Source organism: Moesziomyces antarcticus (genome assembly GCF_000747765.1).
Source record: "Moesziomyces antarcticus DNA, scaffold: scaffold_v10007, strain JCM 10317, whole genome shotgun sequence".
In the NCBI taxonomy this organism is placed as follows: domain Eukaryota; kingdom Fungi; phylum Basidiomycota; class Ustilaginomycetes; order Ustilaginales; family Ustilaginaceae; genus Moesziomyces; species Moesziomyces antarcticus.
In genome coordinates, this window is record NW_014639003.1 from 689,844 (window position 1) to 711,598 (window position 21,755).

The 21,755-nt window shown below is 61.4% G+C and overlaps 10 protein-coding genes across 10 annotated transcripts; 4 read left to right on the forward strand and 6 right to left on the reverse strand.

Moving 5' to 3' along the window:
- Nucleotides 1–1,395: 1,395 nt before the first annotated feature.
- On the forward strand, nt 1,396–2,040 carry PAN0_007c3354 (RAS-domain-containing protein; the record flags this gene model as incomplete). Its single annotated transcript, XM_014801438.1, has 1 exon — nt 1,396–2,040. The coding sequence occupies one exon, from the start codon at nt 1,396–1,398 to the stop codon at nt 2,038–2,040; it is 645 nt and encodes a 214-aa protein (XP_014656924.1).
- Nucleotides 2,041–2,264: 224 nt separating this feature from the next.
- PAN0_007d3355 (PCI-domain-containing protein) lies at nt 2,265–3,540 on the reverse strand (the record flags this gene model as incomplete). The annotated part of the gene is made up of 2 exons (XM_014801439.1): nt 2,265–2,287; nt 2,376–3,540. The coding sequence occupies 2 exons, from the start codon at nt 3,538–3,540 to the stop codon at nt 2,265–2,267; spliced, it is 1,188 nt and encodes a 395-aa protein (XP_014656925.1).
- A 423-nt stretch (nt 3,541–3,963) lies between these two features.
- On the forward strand, nt 3,964–7,215 carry PAN0_007c3356 (amidohydrolase 3; the record flags this gene model as incomplete). The annotated part of the gene is made up of 1 exon (XM_014801440.1): nt 3,964–7,215. The coding sequence occupies one exon, from the start codon at nt 3,964–3,966 to the stop codon at nt 7,213–7,215; it is 3,252 nt and encodes a 1,083-aa protein (XP_014656926.1).
- Nucleotides 7,216–7,299: 84 nt separating this feature from the next.
- Nucleotides 7,300–7,578, reverse strand: PAN0_007d3357 (uncharacterized protein; the record flags this gene model as incomplete). The annotated part of the gene is made up of 1 exon (XM_014801441.1): nt 7,300–7,578. The coding sequence occupies one exon, from the start codon at nt 7,576–7,578 to the stop codon at nt 7,300–7,302; it is 279 nt and encodes a 92-aa protein (XP_014656927.1).
- A 256-nt stretch (nt 7,579–7,834) lies between these two features.
- Nucleotides 7,835–9,706, reverse strand: PAN0_007d3358 (fatty acid/sphingolipid desaturase; the record flags this gene model as incomplete). Its single annotated transcript, XM_014801442.1, has 1 exon — nt 7,835–9,706. One exon carries the CDS (start codon nt 9,704–9,706, stop codon nt 7,835–7,837), a length of 1,872 nt encoding a protein of 623 aa, XP_014656928.1.
- Nucleotides 9,707–10,195: 489 nt separating this feature from the next.
- On the reverse strand, nt 10,196–10,571 carry PAN0_007d3359 (uncharacterized protein; the record flags this gene model as incomplete). The annotated part of the gene is made up of 3 exons (XM_014801443.1): nt 10,196–10,213; nt 10,308–10,409; nt 10,491–10,571. The coding sequence occupies 3 exons, from the start codon at nt 10,569–10,571 to the stop codon at nt 10,196–10,198; spliced, it is 201 nt and encodes a 66-aa protein (XP_014656929.1).
- A 660-nt stretch (nt 10,572–11,231) lies between these two features.
- Nucleotides 11,232–12,629, forward strand: PAN0_007c3360 (alpha/beta-hydrolase; the record flags this gene model as incomplete). The annotated part of the gene is made up of 1 exon (XM_014801444.1): nt 11,232–12,629. The coding sequence occupies one exon, from the start codon at nt 11,232–11,234 to the stop codon at nt 12,627–12,629; it is 1,398 nt and encodes a 465-aa protein (XP_014656930.1).
- Nucleotides 12,630–12,820: 191 nt separating this feature from the next.
- Nucleotides 12,821–15,451, reverse strand: PAN0_007d3361 (poly-A-specific ribonuclease; the record flags this gene model as incomplete). The annotated part of the gene is made up of 1 exon (XM_014801445.1): nt 12,821–15,451. The coding sequence occupies one exon, from the start codon at nt 15,449–15,451 to the stop codon at nt 12,821–12,823; it is 2,631 nt and encodes an 876-aa protein (XP_014656931.1).
- A 954-nt stretch (nt 15,452–16,405) lies between these two features.
- PAN0_007c3362 (SET domain-containing protein) lies at nt 16,406–19,141 on the forward strand (the record flags this gene model as incomplete). Its single annotated transcript, XM_014801446.1, has 1 exon — nt 16,406–19,141. One exon carries the CDS (start codon nt 16,406–16,408, stop codon nt 19,139–19,141), a length of 2,736 nt encoding a protein of 911 aa, XP_014656932.1.
- A 118-nt stretch (nt 19,142–19,259) lies between these two features.
- On the reverse strand, nt 19,260–20,651 carry PAN0_007d3363 (WD40 repeat-like protein; the record flags this gene model as incomplete). The annotated part of the gene is made up of 1 exon (XM_014801447.1): nt 19,260–20,651. One exon carries the CDS (start codon nt 20,649–20,651, stop codon nt 19,260–19,262), a length of 1,392 nt encoding a protein of 463 aa, XP_014656933.1.
- Nucleotides 20,652–21,755: the final 1,104 nt, after the last annotated feature.

Sequence of the window (21,755 nt, forward strand, 5' to 3'; positions counted from 1 at the left end):
GCGGTCTAGAAGACTCGAAGGCGTGTCTTGTGACGCTCGTGGATGAGCGATGGGTGCGATCAACGCCGGGTAGGGATGGATGGTGGATGGAGGAGGGAGTGCATGTGAGAGTGCGTACAGGAAGAAGCCGAGGTGGAAGGCAAACGAAATGTCGACTTTTGGCTCTCTTTGCTAACGGCTTTCTTCTCTCGGGCTGAGCCTTGGAAAAAGCCCACACGACCCGACAAATTCCTGGCTGCAGTGGAGGAGGAGGCAAGGAAAAAAAAAAAAAAGTTGATTTTGGTCCGGACCCTCCTCCACAGCGTTGCGGGAGAGAGTCAAAAAGTTCGCATCGAAAATTTCGCTCAGGGCCAGGCTGCGGCCCTGAAGTGCGGCAATCGGGAATGCAATGCACCGAATCTGGCGATGTGCGCGGTCCTTTCAATCTCACATCGTTGCGAGGAAATTACGCCCAAAAGGGGCTCGGCCTCCACAAACCCCGCTCTCGCTGGTGTGATGAAGCTCCATCGTATGCACGGCTGCAGCAGTGTGGCCCGCGAGCCGTTTGCGGCTGTGCCGTGCAGAAGAAGAACAGTCGAGAAGGCGTGTGCGTTCTGCCATCGGCCAGTCCGAACACTTGCGTGTGATTTAATACAGACAGTGCGTCCGCTTCCGCTCGTGTCTGTTCCAAGACGGCGGCGAGATGACGGGCGGCATTCCGGTTGGACCGCCTTCCGACATTTCCAACTTGCGTCGCTTTCTCGCACTGCAGCGGTGTTGGGGGTCCATTTGCGGAGCATGCGGATGTGGATGTGTGGCTGTGGCTGTGGGCGCGCCGAAATTCCATTTCATGAATCGGACTGCCCGGCTGGGAATTTGCACCCTCTCTCATTTTGGTGTCGCAGTGACAGGTGGAGATGCGCATGGTCGCGGTGGGCGGGCGGAGCTGCGCAGTGCAGTTGCAGATGCAGTGCAGTGAGCGAGAAAGCGCTCGATTGACGGGGACCCATCGGCGCCTCCATTGCAGCCAAAGACCAGGACCCACACCATCTTCCAAACGCTCCTCCCTCTACCCAGCTGAGACCGACGCAACTGGCCATCCTCATCCTCCTCATCCTCGCGCTTGTGTTTCGCCCATCACCGGCTCCTCGATCGTTGATCTTGCGACCATCCGTAGAAGCAAGACGACGGCGCCCCTACCCACCACGACCTCCCGCTCTCGACTCTGCCGGCGAGCAGCGGCTGATAGGCACGTCCGATACGCACGTCGGCCTCTCCCGCCTTCCGACACCAATCCTACAGCTCGTCTCTACTCTTGCTTGCGCTTCGACTAGATCTGAATCGTTGCATCGGCTGGGCTTCCGACGCTCTCCTCCGCTGCTTCAGCCTGCCTCTGCCGCACATTGATCAGCCAGCATGTCACCGGCACCCATCCGCAGAAAACTCGTCATCGTCGGCGACGGCGCATGTGGAAAGACCAGTCTACTCTGCGTCTTTGCCATCGGCGAGTTCCCGCAGGAGTACGAGCCCACCATCTTTGAAAACTACGTCGCAGAGATCCGACTCGACGGCAAACCCGTGCAGCTTGCGCTGTGGGATACCGCAGGCCAGGAGGAGTACGAACGGCTGCGTCCGCTCTCGTACTCGCAAGCACACGTCATCCTCATCGCATTCGCCATCGACACGCCAGACTCGCTCGAAAACGTACAGGTGAAATGGATGGAGGAGGTGCGTCAAATATGCGGTCCCTCGGTGCCCGTGCTGCTCGTCGGCTGCAAGAAGGACCTGCGCGAAGATGCCATCGCCAAGGGCAAGCCCGTCGAGGGCCACTACGTCGACCGCAACCACGCCAAGCAGGTGGCCGCCCAGATCGGCGCACGCTCGTATCACGAGTGCAGCTCGCTCAAGAACCACGGCGTCGACGCCGTGTTTGAAGCCGCCACGCGCGCCGCCATGCTCGTCCGCAACGCAGGCGCCTCCTCCGGCGGCGCCATCTCCCAGAGCAAGACCAAAGAGGCATTACACAACGACGCTGGCTCGTGCAGGTGTGTCGTCCTCTAGACCCTTTTGGCTCTTTCGCCTCCTCGTCCGCTTCCAGCCCCCCTTCTCTCTCTTCGCACTGTCTCCATCCATCTGCATATCGGCCGCTCACCCACTTCTGTACACTTTTGCACGCCATCGCACGCTTTCGTCGCTCGCCTTTCCCGCTCAATGGTACGCCATCTGACCGTTGTCCAAACGTTCAAGCCACGTGACGAAGATCTCTGAGATTGCTCGAGGCATGTCTATGCCGTGACGAAGAGTTCGGCTGTTGCGGAAGGGAGCACGAAAAGGAAGCGAGAGCAAGGTCAGCATGCGTGAGGCAAGGCAAGCAGAAGCAAACGAGGACAACTTACGTGTCTGGTTCTTGACGTATTCCGACACCTCTTCCACCTTTGTGCACCACGACTTGAGGCGTGCTTGGAGCGCCTGGATCTGGCCGTGGTCCAAGACGCGCGGCTGCACCCACGTGATGCGCGCCAGCTGCTCCACCTGGTCGAGCGTGCCCCGGATGAGCTTGAGGCTGAGCGCCTTCATCACCAGATGCTCCACCTCGTCCACCGGCAGCTTGGTCTCGGCTGCGATGCTTGCGAACGCAATCGTGCGGTCGTCGGCCGAGCGCTTGAACACGCTCTCGATCAGCGCCATCAGGCAGATCTTCTGGCGCAGGAACGGCAGATTCTCCGCCAGGATCGCCTCCTTGGGCAGATGCGGCGCCAGTGCCTCGAATCGACCAATGTCGCCCGCATTGAAGGCAAACAGCAGCTCCGAAAGCCACGAATGCTGCTCGCTCTTGCCCAGCGACGCCAGGATGGGATGCAGCAGAAGCTCGCCAAAGTTGTAGATGGTGTCGCCCAGCAGCGCCGAGATGCTGAGATCGTGCGCGCGCTGCACGCGCGCCTCGTCGGTCAGATCCACGTCCACGTTGACGCACGCTAGGTAGAGCAGCGAGTTCTTGTAGTAGTTGGCGTACTCTGCCTTGGCCTTGTAAAAGTCGCCGCATACGCGGTAGTAGCTTGCGTGCACCGCCGTTTCCACCGCGTCAAAGCCGTCGAGGATCTTGCCGCACTTGTCCATAGCCGCCTTGGTGCCGTCCCCGTCGCCGAGCAGCAGCTTGAAGTGCGCCGCCTCCATCAGCGCGTACACGTACGCATCCTGCGAATCGGGCGAGTCGAGCTTGGTGGCGAGCTGCTCCAGGAACTCGAGCGCCTTGGCCGGCTCCTGGTACTGCCGTGCCACCTTGACGCCGATGGCGGCAAGCTGCAGCTGGTTGATCTTGGACGAGAAGCGCTTCACAAACTTGTCGTACAGGTCGATCTGGATCGGAGGCGTTTGCGAATCTGGGTGGTTGAGGAACTCTTCGATCGTCAACGTGAGCTGGTACCACAGCTTGCGCTCGTGCAGCTGGCGGAACTTGGGGTAGTAGGACTGCAGCGACGCAGGCGTCGACGATGACGAGGCTGCCTGCTCCAGGTACGACTCGTCGGCGTTGTCCACGTCCATCTTGGCTGAAGACGCCATTTTGGGTCAAGGGGCGCGCGCGTGTGGTGCTGGATGTGGTGCGCTGGGCGGCGACGTCCTGCGGATTGATGGAGATGCTGCTTGCCTCACTCTTGTGAGAAGGATGTCTCGGGCACTGGGCGGATGGTTAAGCGGGAAGGTGAGTCGTGGATGAGAAGGTTGAATGGCAGTCGAGACAGGTGTTGGTCTGAACGTCACCCGACAGCCGCTACTTCGTTACGCGTTTTCGATCACCTCCACTTTTGCAAGATGCTAGCTTGTTCGCTCTAACAAGCGCTAATTTTCCCGACTCGCCGGCTTTTTCGCCGGGCCGCGCGAAGCTCACCGGCGGACCCCGCAAAAGACCAACACTTCAGACGACATCCCACCTGACCATCACTCGAACCAGCACAAGCCTGCAAAGACGCGACGTCTATCGTCACCATGGCGAAGGGTACAGATCCTGCGCCTGATAGTGGCAAGACGCAGACGCAGAGGCACGGCGTGCTTCAGCCGAACTCCGCTCCAGCCAAGTCAGGGCGACGACTCCGGCGCTTCCTGGTCGTCGTGGCGGCCGCAGTTCTACTGACGAGCTTGTGGACGCTGTCATCGTCCAAGCTCCATGCAACCCACGGGCACTCTCCGCTCGAAGTGCTCCCTGAGCACTACGTGATCTGCTCGCCGACGCAGCAAGGTCGACTCCATCTTGGCGATGCCGACTCCGGCTCGATCTACACGGGCGACGAGCAGCAATTTGCAGAGCAACAGGGGTTCGCGCAGTGCGTCGGTGTGGATTCGGGAGTCATCACGCATGTCGGAGCTGAACACGATGTCCTCGACGATTTCTGTGCCGAAAGTGCCAGTCCAACGTCGCCTCGGCCTGGCAAGCCACAGCAGAGGCGCCGCCCGCACAGCAACAAGGCAGCACGCCTCGCTCGCCGCTCCGGTACCCACAACCAAGACGGTGCTCTCAAGAAGCACGCAAAGTGCGAGGTACGCAGGCTGCGCTATGGACAAACGCTCTATCCCGGCTTTCACGATGCACATGGTCACATTCTCGACTACGGCTGGTCGCGCACGGTGGCCAATCTGGTGGGTGCCAAATCGGTCGACGACGTAATCCAGCGACTTGAGGATTATGTTCGCTCGAAACCGCACCTGATGGCATTCGCGCTTGCGGACGACTCGTCGGATGTCGGCCTCGATGCGAAGGAGGCGCTGCCGTGGATCGAAGGCATCGGCTGGGACCAGACCAAATGGTCGCCTGCCGCATTCCCCACGGCGGCCGATCTCTCGCGCTCGCCGCTGCTGCGCCGCTTCCCCGTCGTCTTGCGTCGCGTCGACGTCCATGCTCTCTGGCTCAGCCAGGTGGGCCTCGATATGGTCGTGCGCGGCGCCAAGGGTTTCCCTCGCACGCCAGCCGAGGATGACAAGGTACAAGGAGGGCTCGTGGTCAGGGATGACTACGGCGACCCCACCGGAATCCTCATCGACAACGCCATGAACTTTGCCTACCAGGTGGTACCCGAGTGGACGGACGAGCAGCGCAAGCTGTTCCTCGATGCAGCCACCGAGGGTCTCCTCCGCGTCGGAATCACGGCGGTAGGCGATGCAGCGACCGACCTCAAGGCAGCGTCGTTCTACCGCGCCATGGACGCGCAGGGTCTACTGCGCTTCCGCATCTACTCGATGCTCGCCTGTCCGCCAGGCGAGAGGCGCTGCGCGCACCGCATCGAGCAGATCCGCCCCACCTCCGCCGTCGGCGCCAACCACACCATGTTTACGCTGCGCGCAGTCAAGCTGTTCAACGACGGCGCGCTCGGCTCGTGGGGATCGGCCATGTGGGAAGACTACGCGGACAAGCCGGGCGAGCGTGGTCTACTGCTGATCCCAGAGCACGAACTGCCTTCGCTCGTCGAGTACTGGCTCGAGCGCGGATGGCAGGTGTGCACGCACGCCATTGGCGATCGCGCCAACACGCTCACGCTCGACGCATACGAGGCGTACCTGCGCTCGCATCCGCATGTTGCCGCCGACGAGCTCCGGCCGCGTGTGGAGCATGCGCAGCTGATGAAGCCCAGTGATCTTGGGCGGTACGCCGAGCTGGGTGTGATCGCGTCCATGCAGCCCACGCACTGTACCTCGGATATGGGATACGTCGAAAAGCGCATTGGCCGCGAGCGCGCATCGCAAGGTGCGTACGCGTGGAAGTCGCTGCTGCGCGCCAATGCCAGCCTGGCGCTCGGCTCCGACTTTCCCGTCGAACTGCCCGATCCGCTCCACGGCATCTACTCGGCCATCACGCGGCTGGACGAATCCGGCGACTCGCCCCACGGTGCTGGCGGGTGGTATCCGCATGAGCGACTCTCACGACGAGAGGCACTCCGAGGATTCACGCAGGACCCTGCATTTGCGCAGTTCGAGGAAGCTATGGCGGGCAGTATCAGCGTCGGCAAACGAGCTGACTTTACCGTGCTCGATCGCGACATCCTCGACGAGCAGGCCGTGAGCCCGATCATGCTGCGCAATGCAAACGTCGACGCTACGATAGTCGGCGGCAAGGTCATGTTCGATCGATTCATCGCCGCGACCTCGTCGAAGGATCGTGGCAGCAGCTCCTACGGAACGCGATTTGAAGTCGCCATGCGGGCGGTATGGGAGGCACTGCTGGCACGAATACCGGCGTTCAACTCGGCTACACTTGCATGGACACTGTTGGTTGTAGGAGGCATTTGGGTGGTGGCCGGCTCGCACGCGAGTGAGCCGTACCAGACGCTGTCGTGTCTGGCGCTCAACGTGCGCGCGCCCACGACGGCGTGGATGAACATGGGATTCTGGACGCCGCAGCTCTCGCGTCGCGAGCTCGACTTTCCAGTCGCATGCCAGACGCTCGCCGAACAGCTGTACACCGCAGCCGGAGTCAGACCGGGGCTCAAACTTCTCGATGTCGGCTGCGGTGCGGGCGAGTCGACGCTGTTCCTGCTCGACAGATTCGCACCCACACTGCTGCATGCCGTCACGAGTCTTCCGGACGAGGCTGCGTTTGCTGCCGAGCGCCTGCAGCTCCAACTGGCGGAAAATAAGCCGGCGCCAGAGGTCAAGGTGTGGGCGCGGGATATCCTCGACTGGCTCAGAACGGACGAGGGGGCTGGCGAAAAGTACGATGTGATTCTAGCTCTGGACTGCGCATTCCACTTTAGCGATCGGCCCGAGTACATCCAGCTAGCATCTCGACGCCTCAACCCGGGTGGGCGGCTGGCATTCGTCGATCTGCTGTCCGCCTATCCTGCACCTCGCGATGGCGCAGCGAGGGTGCAGCTGGGTCCGCTGCCTTTCCCGCAAGAGGCGCCGTCGGTGGTTGAGCGCTTGAAACACATGTTCACATGCACGCTCGCATCGGTGAAGCCAGCCAACCTTTGGCCCGTTGACGCCTACCACGCGGAGCTGGTCAAAGCCGGATTTGCGCCCGAGCAGGTGATGCTGCGCGACATTACCGCCGACGTGTTTCCGGGCTTTGCACGCTTCCTGCGCGGATTTGCGACCGAAGGCGCGGCGTGGAGAGGCGGCGGCTGGACCATGCGCAAGGGCTTGGGCGCGTTCAGCAACGTCGTCCGCGCGTGGAGCCAGGAGGGCGGCCTGGTGAGGTGCTTCATCGTCGTCGCGCAAAAGTCTGCCGACGAGCAGCGGCGCGCTTGACAAATTACCTCTGAACAATACAAGTTTGGCAAAGAGTATTCTGTCGAATGGGCTGTGTGTCTTGCCTGAGCTGAGGTATGTGGATCAGCTCTGCTGCTCGTTGTTGTTGGGATCCGCCTTGAGGCTCTCCATCCTGGCGTTGTTGCGCTTTGCGAGCAGACGCAGCGACCTGTCCTTTTCGATCTGCGACATGGCGCCCCAGTTGGCGATGCGCGAGATGGTGCCGTCCGAGTTGACGATCATGGGGCCGAGATGGTCGAGCTTGATCACGTTGGGCTGAGCGTCGGCGGTGGCGTCTCCAGGTGCGGGCAGACCCAGCGGAGCTGCCTTGGAGGTTTCATTCGGCTGCGAGGCGTCGGACATGGTGTGCGTGCGTTCTTCCGTGTTGCGGGATGATGGACGAGAAGAAAGATGAATGCGCAATCCGCCTCCACATGTAGCCAAACCAACACCCTGACAGCGGGCCAGCGCGTCGTTGGACCCTTCCACTGCGACCCAGAAGCTTCTTCCAAAATTCACGCACCGGACCCTTCAGCCGTGGATCGATGGCTCATCTAGGGCGGGCACACAGTTTCATCAAAGAATGTTGCTCTGTATTGTATGCTGAGAGGAGGAACTGCTAGTGCTGCAGCTCGCCCTTGGCTGATGCCTCTGCGACCTTGGAGAGAATGTGCACCTGGTCGGCGACCTTTTTAAGCGTGGCGAGGACGCGGCCGTTGCCCTTTGTGAAGCTGTACTCGTGGTACTGCAGCCCCCACTCTTTCGCAAACGGGACGACGAATCGATCGCGCAGCTCGCGCAGGTTGTGACGAGGTACGCGCGGGAAGAGATGGTGCGATACCTGCATGTGCAAACCGCCGTGGACAAAGTCGAGCCAAGGAGGGCAATCGACGTCCATCGTGGTACGGATTTGGCGAGAGGCAAAGCTCTCGCTCAGACCAAGATCGTCGCACGACTGTGCAAAGTGCGACAGGACGATCTGGATGTGCAGCGGCGAAGTGACGACGTGCGAGATGACGAGGTAGGCGATGCGGACGGGCCAGGTGGGTAGCGAACCCAGCAAGCCGTACCCGTACCACGTCCAAAAGGTGGCGAGGCCAACGAGCTCGAGTGCCCACCACCGGTCGCGGCGTGCCTTGGTAGCCAGGAAGCCGTACGAGTTGGCATAGAGGTTGAATCGGCCAAACGCCATGACAATGTAGTAGAGCTTGTGCTGGTGCTGGAGGAAGAAGCGGCTTGGCGCATCGAACTCGAGTAAGCGGCGATAGTACGACGACCACAACCCCAGCGGTCTGGCGGGCTTGGCCTGCTCGTGCTCGGTGAGAGCAGCATTGTCGGCGCTGATGACGGTTGTCTGGCCGGCAAGGACGAATTGCGGCGAGATGGCAAAAAAGGGCATGTGCTGGATGTCTGGGTCGTGCTCGGGATGGTTGGTGACGAGATGGTGGACATCGTGGTTGTCGCACCACCATCCGATGCTGAGGCCTCCGATAAAGTCGGCGATGGTGGTGCCGATGATGCGATCCCATTGCCAAGAGTGCGTGATGCCGCTGTGACCCGAGTCGTGGGCTGAAAAGGTGAGCTGGTGCCAAAAGAGGCCAAGGAAGAAGCTCGAGAGCAGGAAGGATGCCGTCGACGCTCGAAGGAGAGTGCCGGCCGAGTCTGAATCGAGTTGCAGCTGCGCCTGTCCGCGTGCCCAGAAGGCATAGGCGATGGAGCCGAGGGCGAGGTAGCGCGCCATCTCGCGAGCATAGCCAGCCGGACGAAGCGTGTAGAGGCCGGCGTCTTTGACCTGCTCGTGCAGCTGCTGATAAGCGTGGGAAATGCGCTTCTCCCGCTCGGCGTCGATGCCGTCTGGATTCGGAGGAGGCTCGAGGAGGCCCACGGGAAGCGGGAAGCAATTGGGTCGATCCACCACGAGAGTAGAGGCTGTACGGGCAGCACGCGCCTTGTCGGCCGCATCCGAGCGCTTGACGGCGGAGCCGACGACGAGGTCATGCACGAGCGCCTCGTCTGCGCTCCCGTCAGAGGAGCCGTCGGTGTCGGAAGTGCCGGCCGAGGTGGCGGGCGTGTTGCGATGGCGCCACATGCCCACCTGAGCATGCGGATGGTCGAGCTTTCCCTTGCGATATCCGAGCTGAACTGGCGGCACGAGCGGCGTGTAGTTGTCCCAATCGGCCTCGTCGAGGTGGGCGATCACGAAGCGCGACATGAGGCGCGAGATGGTGTGTTCGGAATGGTACGCCTCGATCTCGTCGGTCGCATCACGCCCGACAAAGTGCAAGATGGCGAGTTCGCCACCGGGATGGTTGGCTAGCCAGCGGTCGAGCTTGTAGATCTTTCGGCGATGCAGCACCAGCGTTTCTCCTTGAGCGATGCGTTGCGCCAGTTGCGAGCGCGTCATCGTCCTGCGTGGACGCGCAGTGCTGGCCTTGACATCGCTGTCGGTGTGCACCGAAGCGGCCCTGCTGGGGCCGACAACTTGAGTCATCGTGAGAAAGCCTCGGCAGATGGTCGACGGAAGCGTATCCAGGTCGAGCGAGCAGCAAGGTCAGGAAGATTCAAAGCTCGCCACAGCGCGGTTTGGCACCGCCGAACCTTGACGGGGTCTTTCTGTTCCGAGTCTAATTCGCCAGCGGCACACAACGCTGCTGCACCCACTCACGCTGTCTCGCGCATGCCCTCTCTGCGCACGCACGTCCGCTTGCGCCCAAAGATCAAACATTCGAAGGCATTTTTTTCCGCCGTCACATCGTCAACGCACTTGATGCGCAGGGATCACATTGAGCCTCATAGCCACGGCTCAAGCCTCTCACTTGCTCTAGCACTTTGCGTCTGTGCCGACGTGGGCGTAGTCAAGCAAATTGCCTCGGTCGTGGCTCGTACCCAGTGTACAATACAGAGCGACTGTGCAACACAGCTTTGAGATGCGATTATACGAAAACGAGATGTAGATACTTCGAAGAACAGGTGACCGGCATCACCACTTGCGGCCGAGCTAAAGCCAGGAAAAGGAAAGGGATGATAAAGATGCTAAGTGGTCAGTTGGCGAACGCCTTTCGTACTAGATCCCTCGAGCTCCGCAAACTTACCTTTTGCTGAACGCACGCCTTGAAAGCGAGGAACTCCTTTGAGCACATGTTGCGCTCGATATTCTCGTAGTTGGCCGTGACGCACTGGCCGTAGATACGCGCCTGTAGCGCAAGAGCAAAAGTAAGACGTGGGCGTGAGCATGAGACTGGGTGGCGGGGGTCGAGCCACGAACGCCAACTTACCTCGGCAGAGCACTTGGCAGCGGCCTTGGCAAACGTCTGCACGGGCGCTACATCGCGCTGCTTGATCGCACCGGGCCTCATGAGCGCAGCCTTGGGGCAATCTTGGTGCAGATGATATGAAGGATGAAGGATGGTTACGATACAAAGATGGCGGCTGACAAAATGCAAGGGGTGGAGGTGTGGGCTGCGACCCGATACACAAGCCCTGCCTTGCGGAGATCGGGTGTATCGCCGTCGGAAGAAGACAAACCGGCCGAATGGAAAGCGTTTTGCGGGTCAAATCACGAAGTGCGCGTGGTGCTCACCTGCAGCTGTCGGAAAAATGGCGAGTGACAAAGAGAGCTGCGTGGCGCAAAAGAGAAGGACGTGCCTGAGCGCATTCTCACACAGCGTCGCATGGGGGCGGGCCAGGGTCCACGCGCGCTTCCCGCGAAACCCACACTCACGACTTGGATTTGATTCATTTGGAAGCCGAACGAGCCGTGTGGCAGGCGAGCCGACGATGGCTTCGGAAAAACCCTGCATGGCACCCTCGGCCTCTCGGTTCAGCACGCCAGCCTAGGCCAGGCCAAGGTTGACTGGAACTCGAGACGATTCAGCGTGCTTCTGTCGGCTGTTCTTGTGGTGCTATTGCCGGCCGTTGTCTCCCTTGGGCGCCGCTTGTGCCTGCCTTTGAGATCCGCACACAGCGTTTGATGCTACCACCATCTCTGCCATCCGTCACCGCGCCCTCTCTCCGCCATGCCGTCGCCCGCCAACACCGCCGAGCTGTTCGCAGAGGTGGCTGACCCGTTCCTGCGCCACTGCCTCAAGATCGTCCAGACGACGTCGACCAACTTTGTCTACATTGGCTCGGGCGCAAAGATTGCGTATCGCTGGCTCGATGTCGACCCGGAAGCTTTCCACATGATCGCCTGCGATGCAGAGGCTGCTTCCGCCTCCGCCTCGGCAGCACCTACTCCCGTCCCACCGAAGCGCTCCGAGGTGCCGCTGCTTCTGCACTGCGACTTTCGCGCGGGCATGGACATGTGGGATCCGCTCTTCCTGGCGCATCTGGTCAAGGCGCGTCCGCTGATCATCTTCGACCCGTGCCACTGTGGCCGCTCGATCTCGAATCGCGACACGCGTCCGTACATGGGCTCGTTCTACAAGTGGGCCAAGCATGCCGTCGCGATTGCCGACTCGCTCGGCGTGCAGGAGTACGACGTGCTCGGTTTCGCCATGGGTGGCGCGGCTGCGCTGCTCACCGCGCTGTACCCGAGTCCGGCGACTACTCGCGTGCGCAAGATCGTCGCGGCGGCTACCACCGGCCCTGCCATCTCGGCACGGCTGTACGAAGAGTGCTCGCGCAGCTCCATGTCCATCCCCTGGCCGCGCGACGACTGGAACTTGATGAATGCGTCGCGCCTTTCACTCAACGACGGCACCAAGCCGGACGAGGTAAAACAGGCGTTGAAGCATACCTTTTTCACCGACTCGCAAGCTGGGCAGCTCGCGCTCGAGCAGCACTGGGATCGCATCAACTCGTTTGCGCAGTATCGGTCCAAGCTTCCGTCCGAGGCGCCGTTCATCGGGTTGCTGGAGGACCGCCGCGAGCTCGGACCTCTGCGCTGTCAACGATTGGCGTGGCGCAGCTGGGAGACGCTTCCGCAGCAGCGCGGAGGCGGATACTTTGACCCGATGGCACGCATCAATGTGCCTGTGCTGGTGATGAATGGCGTCAACAATACGCTCATCCCCGCGAGCAGGAGCTGGGAACTGATGTGTCGACTGCCGAAGCCCTCGCTCAACCTGTATGAGGACTCGGGTGCAGGGTTCATCTGGCAGTATCCGGAGCGTGTGGCGCGCGACATCAACCACTTTTTGGATTACGACCATTCGAACCTGCAGCCGCAGATCCTGCCTTCGGCTTCGCTGCCCAAGCCAACATTGCTCGCGCAGCCCGCCGCTCCGATGCGTGCTGCTGCAGCATCGGCACAGCCGTCGCTTCCGACGGGACAGAGTGCGGTGCCACGCCCACCTCCCATCTCGCACCCGTACTTTGCGGATACACCGACAGGCCACCAACAGACGCACCAGCCGTATCTGCACAACTACCCGCCCGCTGCGCCGCCCAACCCGCGACCCGCCAAGCTGTAGTCGCGTCTCGCCTCGCTCCTTTGCTCACTGTCATGTTCTTGCTTTGGGAAAATTGTCACCGTCGAAGTTCACTTTCTGCGTGCACTCGCATGTGACCACTGAGCTTATTTGCGAGGTGGGGCTTCAAAACCTGTCTGATAGTGTGAATTGCGCTTGTATACAGTCATGTTGTGAGGGGAAGAGGGGGGACGCTAACGCGTTCGGGAGAGATCCTGGAAGGCGGCCTCGATGCAGTTCTTGATTTCGCGGTAGCTGACGACGAGGCAGCTGTGTTCGTCGCGCGAGGTGAGCATGATCTTTTCGTCGGTTCCCGCGTCGAGCTTGTTGAGGTTGGTGAGGATGTGGCTCAGATCCACCACGGGTCGGCCGGCCTCGTCGACGGCGTGGAAGACGTGATCGCGGAACAGCTTGATCACATACCGATCGCCCGTCTCGGCCCAGCGTGGATCGTGGTCAAACTCGGGCCGCTCGTTGATGAATCCAAACTTGCACAGCAGCCGCACCAGCCGCCCATTTTCCAGCTCCTTCATCAGCGAGTTCTCCATGAGATCCGTATAGTTGAGCGCCGAATCCATCTCGTCGGCACAGTGCGTTCCGAGCACCTTGACCAGCTCGCCCACGCTGCGTGCCACCTCGGCGGCTGGATCGTCGGCAGCGCCGCCGTCGTGCGGCGACGACGCCTGACCCACCAGCCACGCCACCACATTCTTGAGCTCGGCCGAGTAGCGTCCGCCAAAGATGGCGAGGCTCGACGCAATGTCGTTGGTCGCCGAGACGCTGTTGAGGCCGAGGCCGACGATGAGCGCGCCCAAATTGACAAGATCGTCGAGCTGCTGCGCCTGGAGCGCCTCGGATGGCGTCTCGTCCGGGTTAAAGGCGATCACGTCAAACACCGAGCAGCAGTTGATGCGCACGCGGTTTTTGGCGGTGCGCAGCACCTTGCTCGCCTCGATGCAGCGCGCAGCGAGGTTGCTGGCGTGGATGTTGCGCAGCGCCGAGGTGAGCTGGCAGAGGTAGCTCCACAGCGTGCGCTCGGGCACCTGCATCGACACGGGCTGCAGCCTTCCCGTACGGCGATCGGGCTGCGCCGCCTTGATGGTCATGTGCTCGGCGTAGAGCGTGGTGGCGAGCGGATGGTAGTCGTACACAAACACGATCGACTGGTCGCCAAAGGCGCGCGTGGTGAAGGCCTCGCGCACGCTGACGATGCTCGGATGACGGATGCGACGCCAGCGCTCCACGAGGCCGATGGCCGCCTCGTGCTGCAGACGGAATCCCTCGAGGCGGCGCAGGACGTAGCGCTTGCCGTCGAGCGTGCACGTGGCCTTGTACGAGTGGCTGCGGTATCCAAACACCTTGCTGTGGTCGCCCGAAGCGCCCGTAGCGCCGTTGGCACCGGGAGCGCCCATGCGCGGGTCGATGAGGCCGGGCGGCAGGCCCATGGAGGAAGGGGCGCCGGGGCCGGGATGCTCGAGCGGGACGAGCGAGTGGTAGACGTGCAGCTCCTCGGGCAGGTTGGGACCGCCGAGTTCGGGCGGTGGCACGCTTGCGAGCATGGCCTCCTGTTTGCGTTGGAGCTCCTCGCGCTGGTTGGGGTTGAGGAAGAAGGCGTTGGCGGTGAGGTGGTGCGGGTGGAGGTTGGAGACGTGCGGGAGGGGCGGAGCGTAGAGGTGGTAGTGGAGCGGTTGGCGGATCTTGGCGGCGCCGTTGGCGGCGGCCGAGTAGTAGTCGATGCCTCCGGCGAGTGCGAGGCCGGGTGGTGCCTGGGGAGGGGCGGGGTCGCCAAACTCGTTCATGTGCTCGTATGGGTTGTAGGCGCGCGGCTGTTGTGCGTTGTTGGCGGCGGGCGTGCCCATGTGGGAGTCGTGGGTGAGGGTTGGCGCGGAAGCGGAGTTGGTTGGGTCGAAGGCGCTGGTGTCTGCGTCGTAGGAAGAGGTGTGGTACATGTTGGGCGTCGAGGGACCATTGTGGTGGAATGCGTTTGGGGTGAATTCCCTGGTGTTGGGCGAGTCGATGCGCATGTCGTTTACGTCGGCCGCGACGTTGTCGAGGGCGGTGCGGGGCCCAGGCGCGGCGGTGGCGGCGGCGGAGATGGAGGGGGAGGAGCTTCCGATGGTCTTGGGTACGAATACGGCGGCAGCAACGTTGCGAGCGCTGAGCGCGCCCTTGAGCGGGCTGGAGGGCATATTGGATGGGGCGCCTCTGGACTTGTTGGGCGAGTTTGCGGAGGAAGCTGCCGAGGCTGCGGAGAAGGCGGGGGATCTGGGGTTGGGTTGTGTGGAGGCGGAGTTGTGGTCGAAGGGGCATCCGTCGTTCTGGTACTTGCAGTGGCCGTAGATGGCGATGTTGCGGCAGGGCTTGCGAGCGGTTGCGATGGCATTGGCGCCTACGGGCGATTTGGACGAATCGGGCTGCGATGCGCCGGTGTCCGAAGTGTCGTAGGGATTGTTGGGCTTGGACTGGGGCGGTGGAGTGGATGAGGCTGGTGCGACGATGGGGATGGCGGAGCTGCGCATGGGTCTTGGAGGCAGAGCGCCGCCGAACGAAGGAGGCTGCTGGTGTGCTGCTGCTGCTGCTGCTGCTGCTGTGGTCTGCTGCTGCTGCTGCTGCTGCTGCTGCTGCTGCTGCTGCTGCTGCTGCTGTTGTGGTTGCTGCTGTTGCGCGTAGGGCGGCTGGTGGAGGTGGTGGGGATGGTGGGGTGGGTGGTTGAGGTGTGTGGGTGGCGGAGGCTGGTGTTGGTGGGACTGCTGCGGGTATTTATGTTGCTGCTGGTGCTGGTGCTGGTGTTGGAGAGGCGGATGTGACTGTGAGTAGTGATACATTGCTGGTGATCGACATTGACGCGGTGGTGGTGGTGCAGGTCGAGGGATGCGAGCTCACCAACGGCCTCGAGAGCTGCGACGATGCGACGATGCGAGTGGACGAGGTAGGGGGACCACGATGGGAGTTGAGTAGCAGCAAAGGTGATGGTTATGGACGCCGATGTGACAGGGCCGATGGTGTGAATGCAGAGTCGGACGGACGGTGCAGCTCGTGGCTGCCTCGATCGAGCTCCAAAGGCGTCCGTCCGCCCGCAACCGAGCGCGTTGGCTCTCGCTCTCTCTCGCTCTCTCTCGCTCTCGTACAGATAGATGCACTGACTGCCCTCTCTCAGTTGAGCAGCTCGAGCCCGTCCGTTGGCAGTCGGCTCCCTCTTTGCCCTCAGCTGCCCGGCCTTTGGCGCTGCAGTCTACGCGACGCATCCAATTTTCGCATCACCAGCCAACGGATTTTTCGTCCTGATCCGTGTTACATCGCAAGTTCAAATTTCGAATTTGTTTCGGCCTTGGCTGTGCGAACCGCGTTCGACTCGACGGCTCAGTTGGTGGCGCTCAATTCCTTTGGCTCAGGAAGAAGTGTTTGATGAACCCTTTCGAGAGAGAGACGGAGGCAGAAGAGAGACAAAGCGAGAGCGCGACAGCGGATGCGAGTTGGCCACAATTCTCAGCCGCAACTCTCAGCCGCAGCTCTCATCTGCACCTCTGTGCACCCTTTGCGCGCCACTGCAGCTTCTTTGCCATCGTCAACCATCATCATCCACGACCAACCATCCAGCCAGCCAGCTAGCGCGCATCCACATTGTGATCCCGATTGCGCGTCTTTTGCATCAAGCCTCTGGCGCTGCACACGCTCGATTATGGTCTGCACCGCGCACTTGCTCTGACGGCCTCTCTCTCCAATAACCGCCATCTCCTCCGCGGCCAGGACTGTCATCCACACCGACACGACACAGCACCATGTCGTCCGATCAGGGCACGCCGCTGCCGCACCAGGCCACCGCCTCTTCCTCGGCTTCTGTCCTCAAATCCCCCTCCTCCTCCCATTCCGCAGCAGCATCCTTGCCACCGCCTTCACCAATCCCACCACCCCCACCCGCCTTCACCCCCTCCCCTTCTCCCCCGCCCCAGTCCACCACAGCAGCAAAGCTCGACAGCGCCTCTCCAGATCCGCACGCATCCGGCTCCACTTCGCCCGACTCCCTGTCAGCCCTATCCGCACGCAAACCAAGAGTACAATCACAGCCCCAGCTCGTCCAACACCTCCCCCTCGCACACGATGCCGCCATGGCCACCTTCACCGAAATCACTCACAACGACTACCACGACAAGAAACTCGGCAGACCACCAGGCAAATTCGACGACTACATGCTTTGCGACTGCAACCCTGCAACAGAGAATACTGACCTCGCCTGCACAGACGAGTCGGGATGCATCAATCGCATGACCCAGATCGAATGCTCCTCCTCCAAATGCAGATGGGGAAAGCTCTGCCGCAACCAGCGCTTCCACCGCAGGCAGTACGTAAACGTCGACATCGTACAAACCGAAAAGAAGGGCTTCGGCCTGCGCGCAGCACACGACATCCCAAAGGAGTCCTTCGTCTACGAGTACGTCGGCGAGGTCATGAACCAGCACACCTTCCTAGATCGCATGCAGCTCTACCGCACCGAGGGCATCCGTCACTTTTACTTTATGATGCTCCAACCCAACGAGTATCTAGACGCCACAAAAAAGGGCGGCAAGGGTCGCTTCATCAATCACTCCTGCAACCCCAACTGCTCCGTCTCCAAGTGGCAGGTCGGCAAACACCTCCGCATGGGCATCTTTGCAAAACGCAACATCGCAAAGGGCGAGGAACTCACCTTCAACTACAACGTAGACCGATACGGCAACGACGCACAAGAGTGCTTCTGCGGCGAACCCAACTGCGTCGGCACCCTCGGCGGCAAGACTCAGACCGACCTCAGCGGCATGGACGACCTCTTCCTCGACGCTCTCGGCATCTCGGACGAAGTAGAGCAGACCGAAGCCAAAGGTTCGCGTCGCAAACGCGGCAAGCGTCTCGACCTCGACTTTATCCCGCAAATGCGTCCCATCCAGGAACACGAGGCCACCCGCGTCATGACCGCCGCTCGTCAGGCCGGCCCCAAGCGCGAGATCCTCGAAAAGCTCCTCCGCAGGATGGAGATGACCACCGACGTCAACGTCCAAAAGTCGCTCGTCAAGCTTCACGGATTCATCCTCATGCAGTTCCTCCTCGAACAGTGGTGGAACGACCGTGACATTGTCCTCCTCATCATCAACGTCCTCGCCCGATGGCCCCTCATCGCTCGCAACAAGGTCATCGACTGCGGCATCGAGGATCAGGTGCGCACCACCGCCGAAACTTATCGCCCCAAGTCCTCCACCGCCACAAAGCCAGAACCATCCCTCCAATCTACCAAGCCGGACCCAGATGCCACGCAAGAAACAGCCGAATCGACACCACTGCGCATCGGCGCGCCGCCAGCAGAGGACGCCGAGGTGTCATCTCGCGCAGAGCATCTGCTCGAGGCGTGGAAGAAGCTCGACATGACCTACCGCATCGCGCGCAAGGATGCCATCAAGCAAGGCGCAGACGAGCCCAAACACGCCACCAACGCCACCAGCTGGATCGACCGTCGACGCCTTCAAGACCTCTTCGACGATCCGCTCGAGCTCGACCAGGCACAGGCGCCCAACGCCGTCTCCTCCGAGCTCGGTTCGGCGCTCTCTGGCGATCAGGAGCTGCGCGAGTCTCGTCCCGCTTGGCAGCCACCTCCGCCTCCGCCCGCGCAGACGTCCGATCCGCGCGCCAGCAGGCGATCCAACAACCCTTCGAACGGCTCAGCCAACTCCTTCCCGGCCTCGTTGGCGCCAACCGGCTTGACTGCGGACCAGCTCACCTCGGCACTCTCCTCGTCGCTCGCAAAGTCGCTGCCCGGGCTCGTCTCGTCGCTCCAGCAGCACGGTTTCCAGATGCCACAGCCGCAGTCGCAGCCCAAGCCGCAGCCCAAGCCAGAGCCACAACATGCGCCGCCAAAGGTCTCGGCTCCGCCCGTCGCCAAGTCGATCGAAGAGATCATCCGCGAAGCCAACGAGCACGAGGAGCGCGCACGCAAGGAGGCCGAAGCCGCCGCCAAGGCAGCGCGCGAGCTCGAGCTCAACGGCAATCTCAAGCCCGCATCCTCGTCGTCCTCCTCGTCGCGCAAGAGGCCGTCTTCGTCGTCTCGCCATGCGGACAAAAGACACAAGCCTTCGTCTTCTTCGGCGGCAGCGCGTAGCTCCAACGGCACCGATGCAGCTTCGAGTTCCAAAGCGGGCGAGGTGGCGGCGAGCAACGAGCGTCGGCTGCGCAAGCTGGTGGGTGAGGTGGTGGTGCGCCAAATGTCCAAGCACAAGGATGCGCTGGAGCGCGAGAGCTTCAAGCGCCATGCCAAGGAGCTCACCAACGTGATTGTGGACAAGGAGATGCGCAATCCCAAATCGTGGCCGCCCGCCAACGGCGCCACGCTCACCGAGCTCTCGAGCGACAAAAAGGCCAAAATGAAGAGCTTCGCCACCGAGTACATCGACAAGCTGCTCGCGAGAAAGGCCAAGGCAAGGGCCAAAGACACGCCGACCACCGACGAACCTGGATCTTCCAGCCATCCCGCCAACAGCAGCAGCGTCTAGCCGTCAATCTCAATTGTATTCTTAGCTACCATCCAACCTGGGACTCGTGGCTTTTGGAAAGGTGCTTTCAAGCGGATCTAGAAAGTGCATTTGGATTCGACGTTGACAGCGGTGGGGCTCAGTTGAGCAGGTACTGTCGCTGGAACCAGAGCGCAAGGGCGGCGACGAGGAGCGAGAGGAAGATGGTGGTGTAGAAGCCCATGCGCGTTTCGGCGATGAAAGCGAGTGCGCCGCTGGAGCGTGCAGCCGACTCGAGCAGCGCCTTGGCGGGGATGGGGATGATGCGCAGCGTGTTATCCGCGCTCGCCGAGACGAGCACGTTGGAGGCCGGGTTGAACTTGAGGCACGTGGGTGGGAAGTCGTGCGCGTGCAGGATCTTGAGCACCGGCCGCAACGTCTTTGCATCCAACACGCCCACCGACAGATCCGACGATCCATACGCCAGAAACTTGCCGTCCGCAGACACGTCGAATACCGTCACGGGTCGATCCGATACATGGCGCGTCTCGATGAGGTCCCAGGTATCCGCATCCCACGCGGTGACAAAGCTCTTGCGGATCTTGGCCTTGGGTCCTTTGCCACCTGCGGGCGCGGCATTGACAACTGTGAACAGCTTCTCCTTGCTCGCCTCGCCGCGACCAAAGCGCGCGGCACGGAAGGAGCACGGACCCTTTCCGCCCAGCGCCGGATTCTTGATGGTCTGGATCGTCTGCGCATATCCCTCGGCAGGAGCCGACGCCGCGTCGCCGTTGGTCGAAGCTGCGTCTGAATCGGGATCCGCAAAAGGGTCGGTGGCATAGACAACGAGCTTGGACGACGAGGTGAGCACCAGGTGCGTGTTGGAGTGCGAAAAGTCGGCGTCGTAGATCTCGGCCTTGTCAAAGTCGCGCGATGCGAGCGAGATCGAGGTATCCTTGGCTTCGGCGGCGGCGATGGCCGATGAGCTGGGCTCGCGCACGTCGTTCCACACTGGCGAGAGCGACGGATATCTGTGCAGCGAGACCTGGCCGTCGGTGCTGGCGACGGCGAGCATGCGCCCATCGGGGCTGAAGCTCACCACTTTGACGTACTCTTCCGGATCCTGGATGTGCAGCGACGACGATGCGCTCGCCAAGCTCAGCTGCACTTTTGCGCTTGTCGACGGCTTTTCCGACTGCGAGCTGGATGCGCTCTCAGCCTGTGGCGAGATGGCGTAGTCAAAGATGCGGATGGGCTGGTTGGAGCCGCTCTTGACCTGATCCGCGGTGCTGTTGATGCCGCACACCAGCTGCGACTTGGCCGTGTTGATCGCCATGGCCATGGGCGCATCCTCGTCCCTGGAGAGGCTGCACTCGTCGAGCTTGTCGATGGACTGCGATGCCAGATCGATGCGCGCAGCTACGACGGCATTGGTGACGCCCGAGCGACCGGCACCTCCTCCACCCGAGTAGACGATGATGTTGTCCTGCACAAACCCCACCGAGTAGATGGGCATCTTGGCCTGCACGGCAAAGTGTTGGGTTCGCGCCATCGTGTAAGTCCTCTTGACGAGTGCCTCGTGGCAAAAGATTCGATAATTGCAGAAAGCGGGCCGGATTGACAGTGGCGGATGCGGCAACGATGACGATGAGGACCAACCTTCTTTCGAATTTGGTCGTGGACGGTGCGGTGCAGTGCGCAACGGTGAAGCGCCGCCGCTGTGCTTTTTTTTTTGTGCGCGCCATGCAGACCATGCCGCACCAACAGCGTGCGATTTTTCTTTTTTTTTGTTACGCAGAAAGGTCGATGTAACAGCGTCGACCCGGCGCGACACTCGCTATCAAGCGTCATGCTCACTCGCTGCGTTATCAGGAGCAAGCAATCTAAACACCCCATCTCGCACCAGAGCTGCAGAGGACAAGCAGGAACAGAGATTCATGGCCTTTGCAGGTCGGCTGTTCGGTCCGCACTCTCCAATCGGCATCCTCATGCAGCAGGATAGGCGAGAGCCATGTGCGCCAGTGCCGTTGTTGCCGTTGGTGCCTGATCGGTGCTCGCCGTTTCATGTCCGAGCTCTCGCCTCGCCTATCTTGGGTGCCCACACCGACGCCGAGTCGCTTGGATCTTCGCATTCGCTGTTTGAGATCTCCTCGTATCGTCTCATGAAGCACAAAGCATCATCACAAGCATCCAGGGAGTGACCGGTCGCGATAGGACTCAAAGCGCTTGTCGGAGCATCAAAAAGCGGCGAGAGTGCCGGCAGATTGGTCATGAGACGTCGCCATGCTACACATCCGCCCGCTCCGCTCAGATAGCCTTGGCGCCGTTCAGATCCTTAAACCACCGTTCTCAAAATGGCGTCGCGCCGACGTCGGACCGACGACGCGCTGTTTTTTTTTTCGAGCATTCGCCGACCGTGTCCACAAATGCACCGCACATCCTCGCAATCAATCATACGTTGTACCACTCGGCTGTATCGCCCCATTCCCCCACGCCATGCTTCCCCGCACTTCCATCCCACTTGCATTGCAGCGCCCACAGCCCTCCTACCTTGGCAATGCTCGACACCCGCGTCCATGCACCGAAGATAACCTCGCTAACAACTTATCGCGATCCCTCTTCCCTCATGCACAAACGGACCGGTCAACTCGACTGC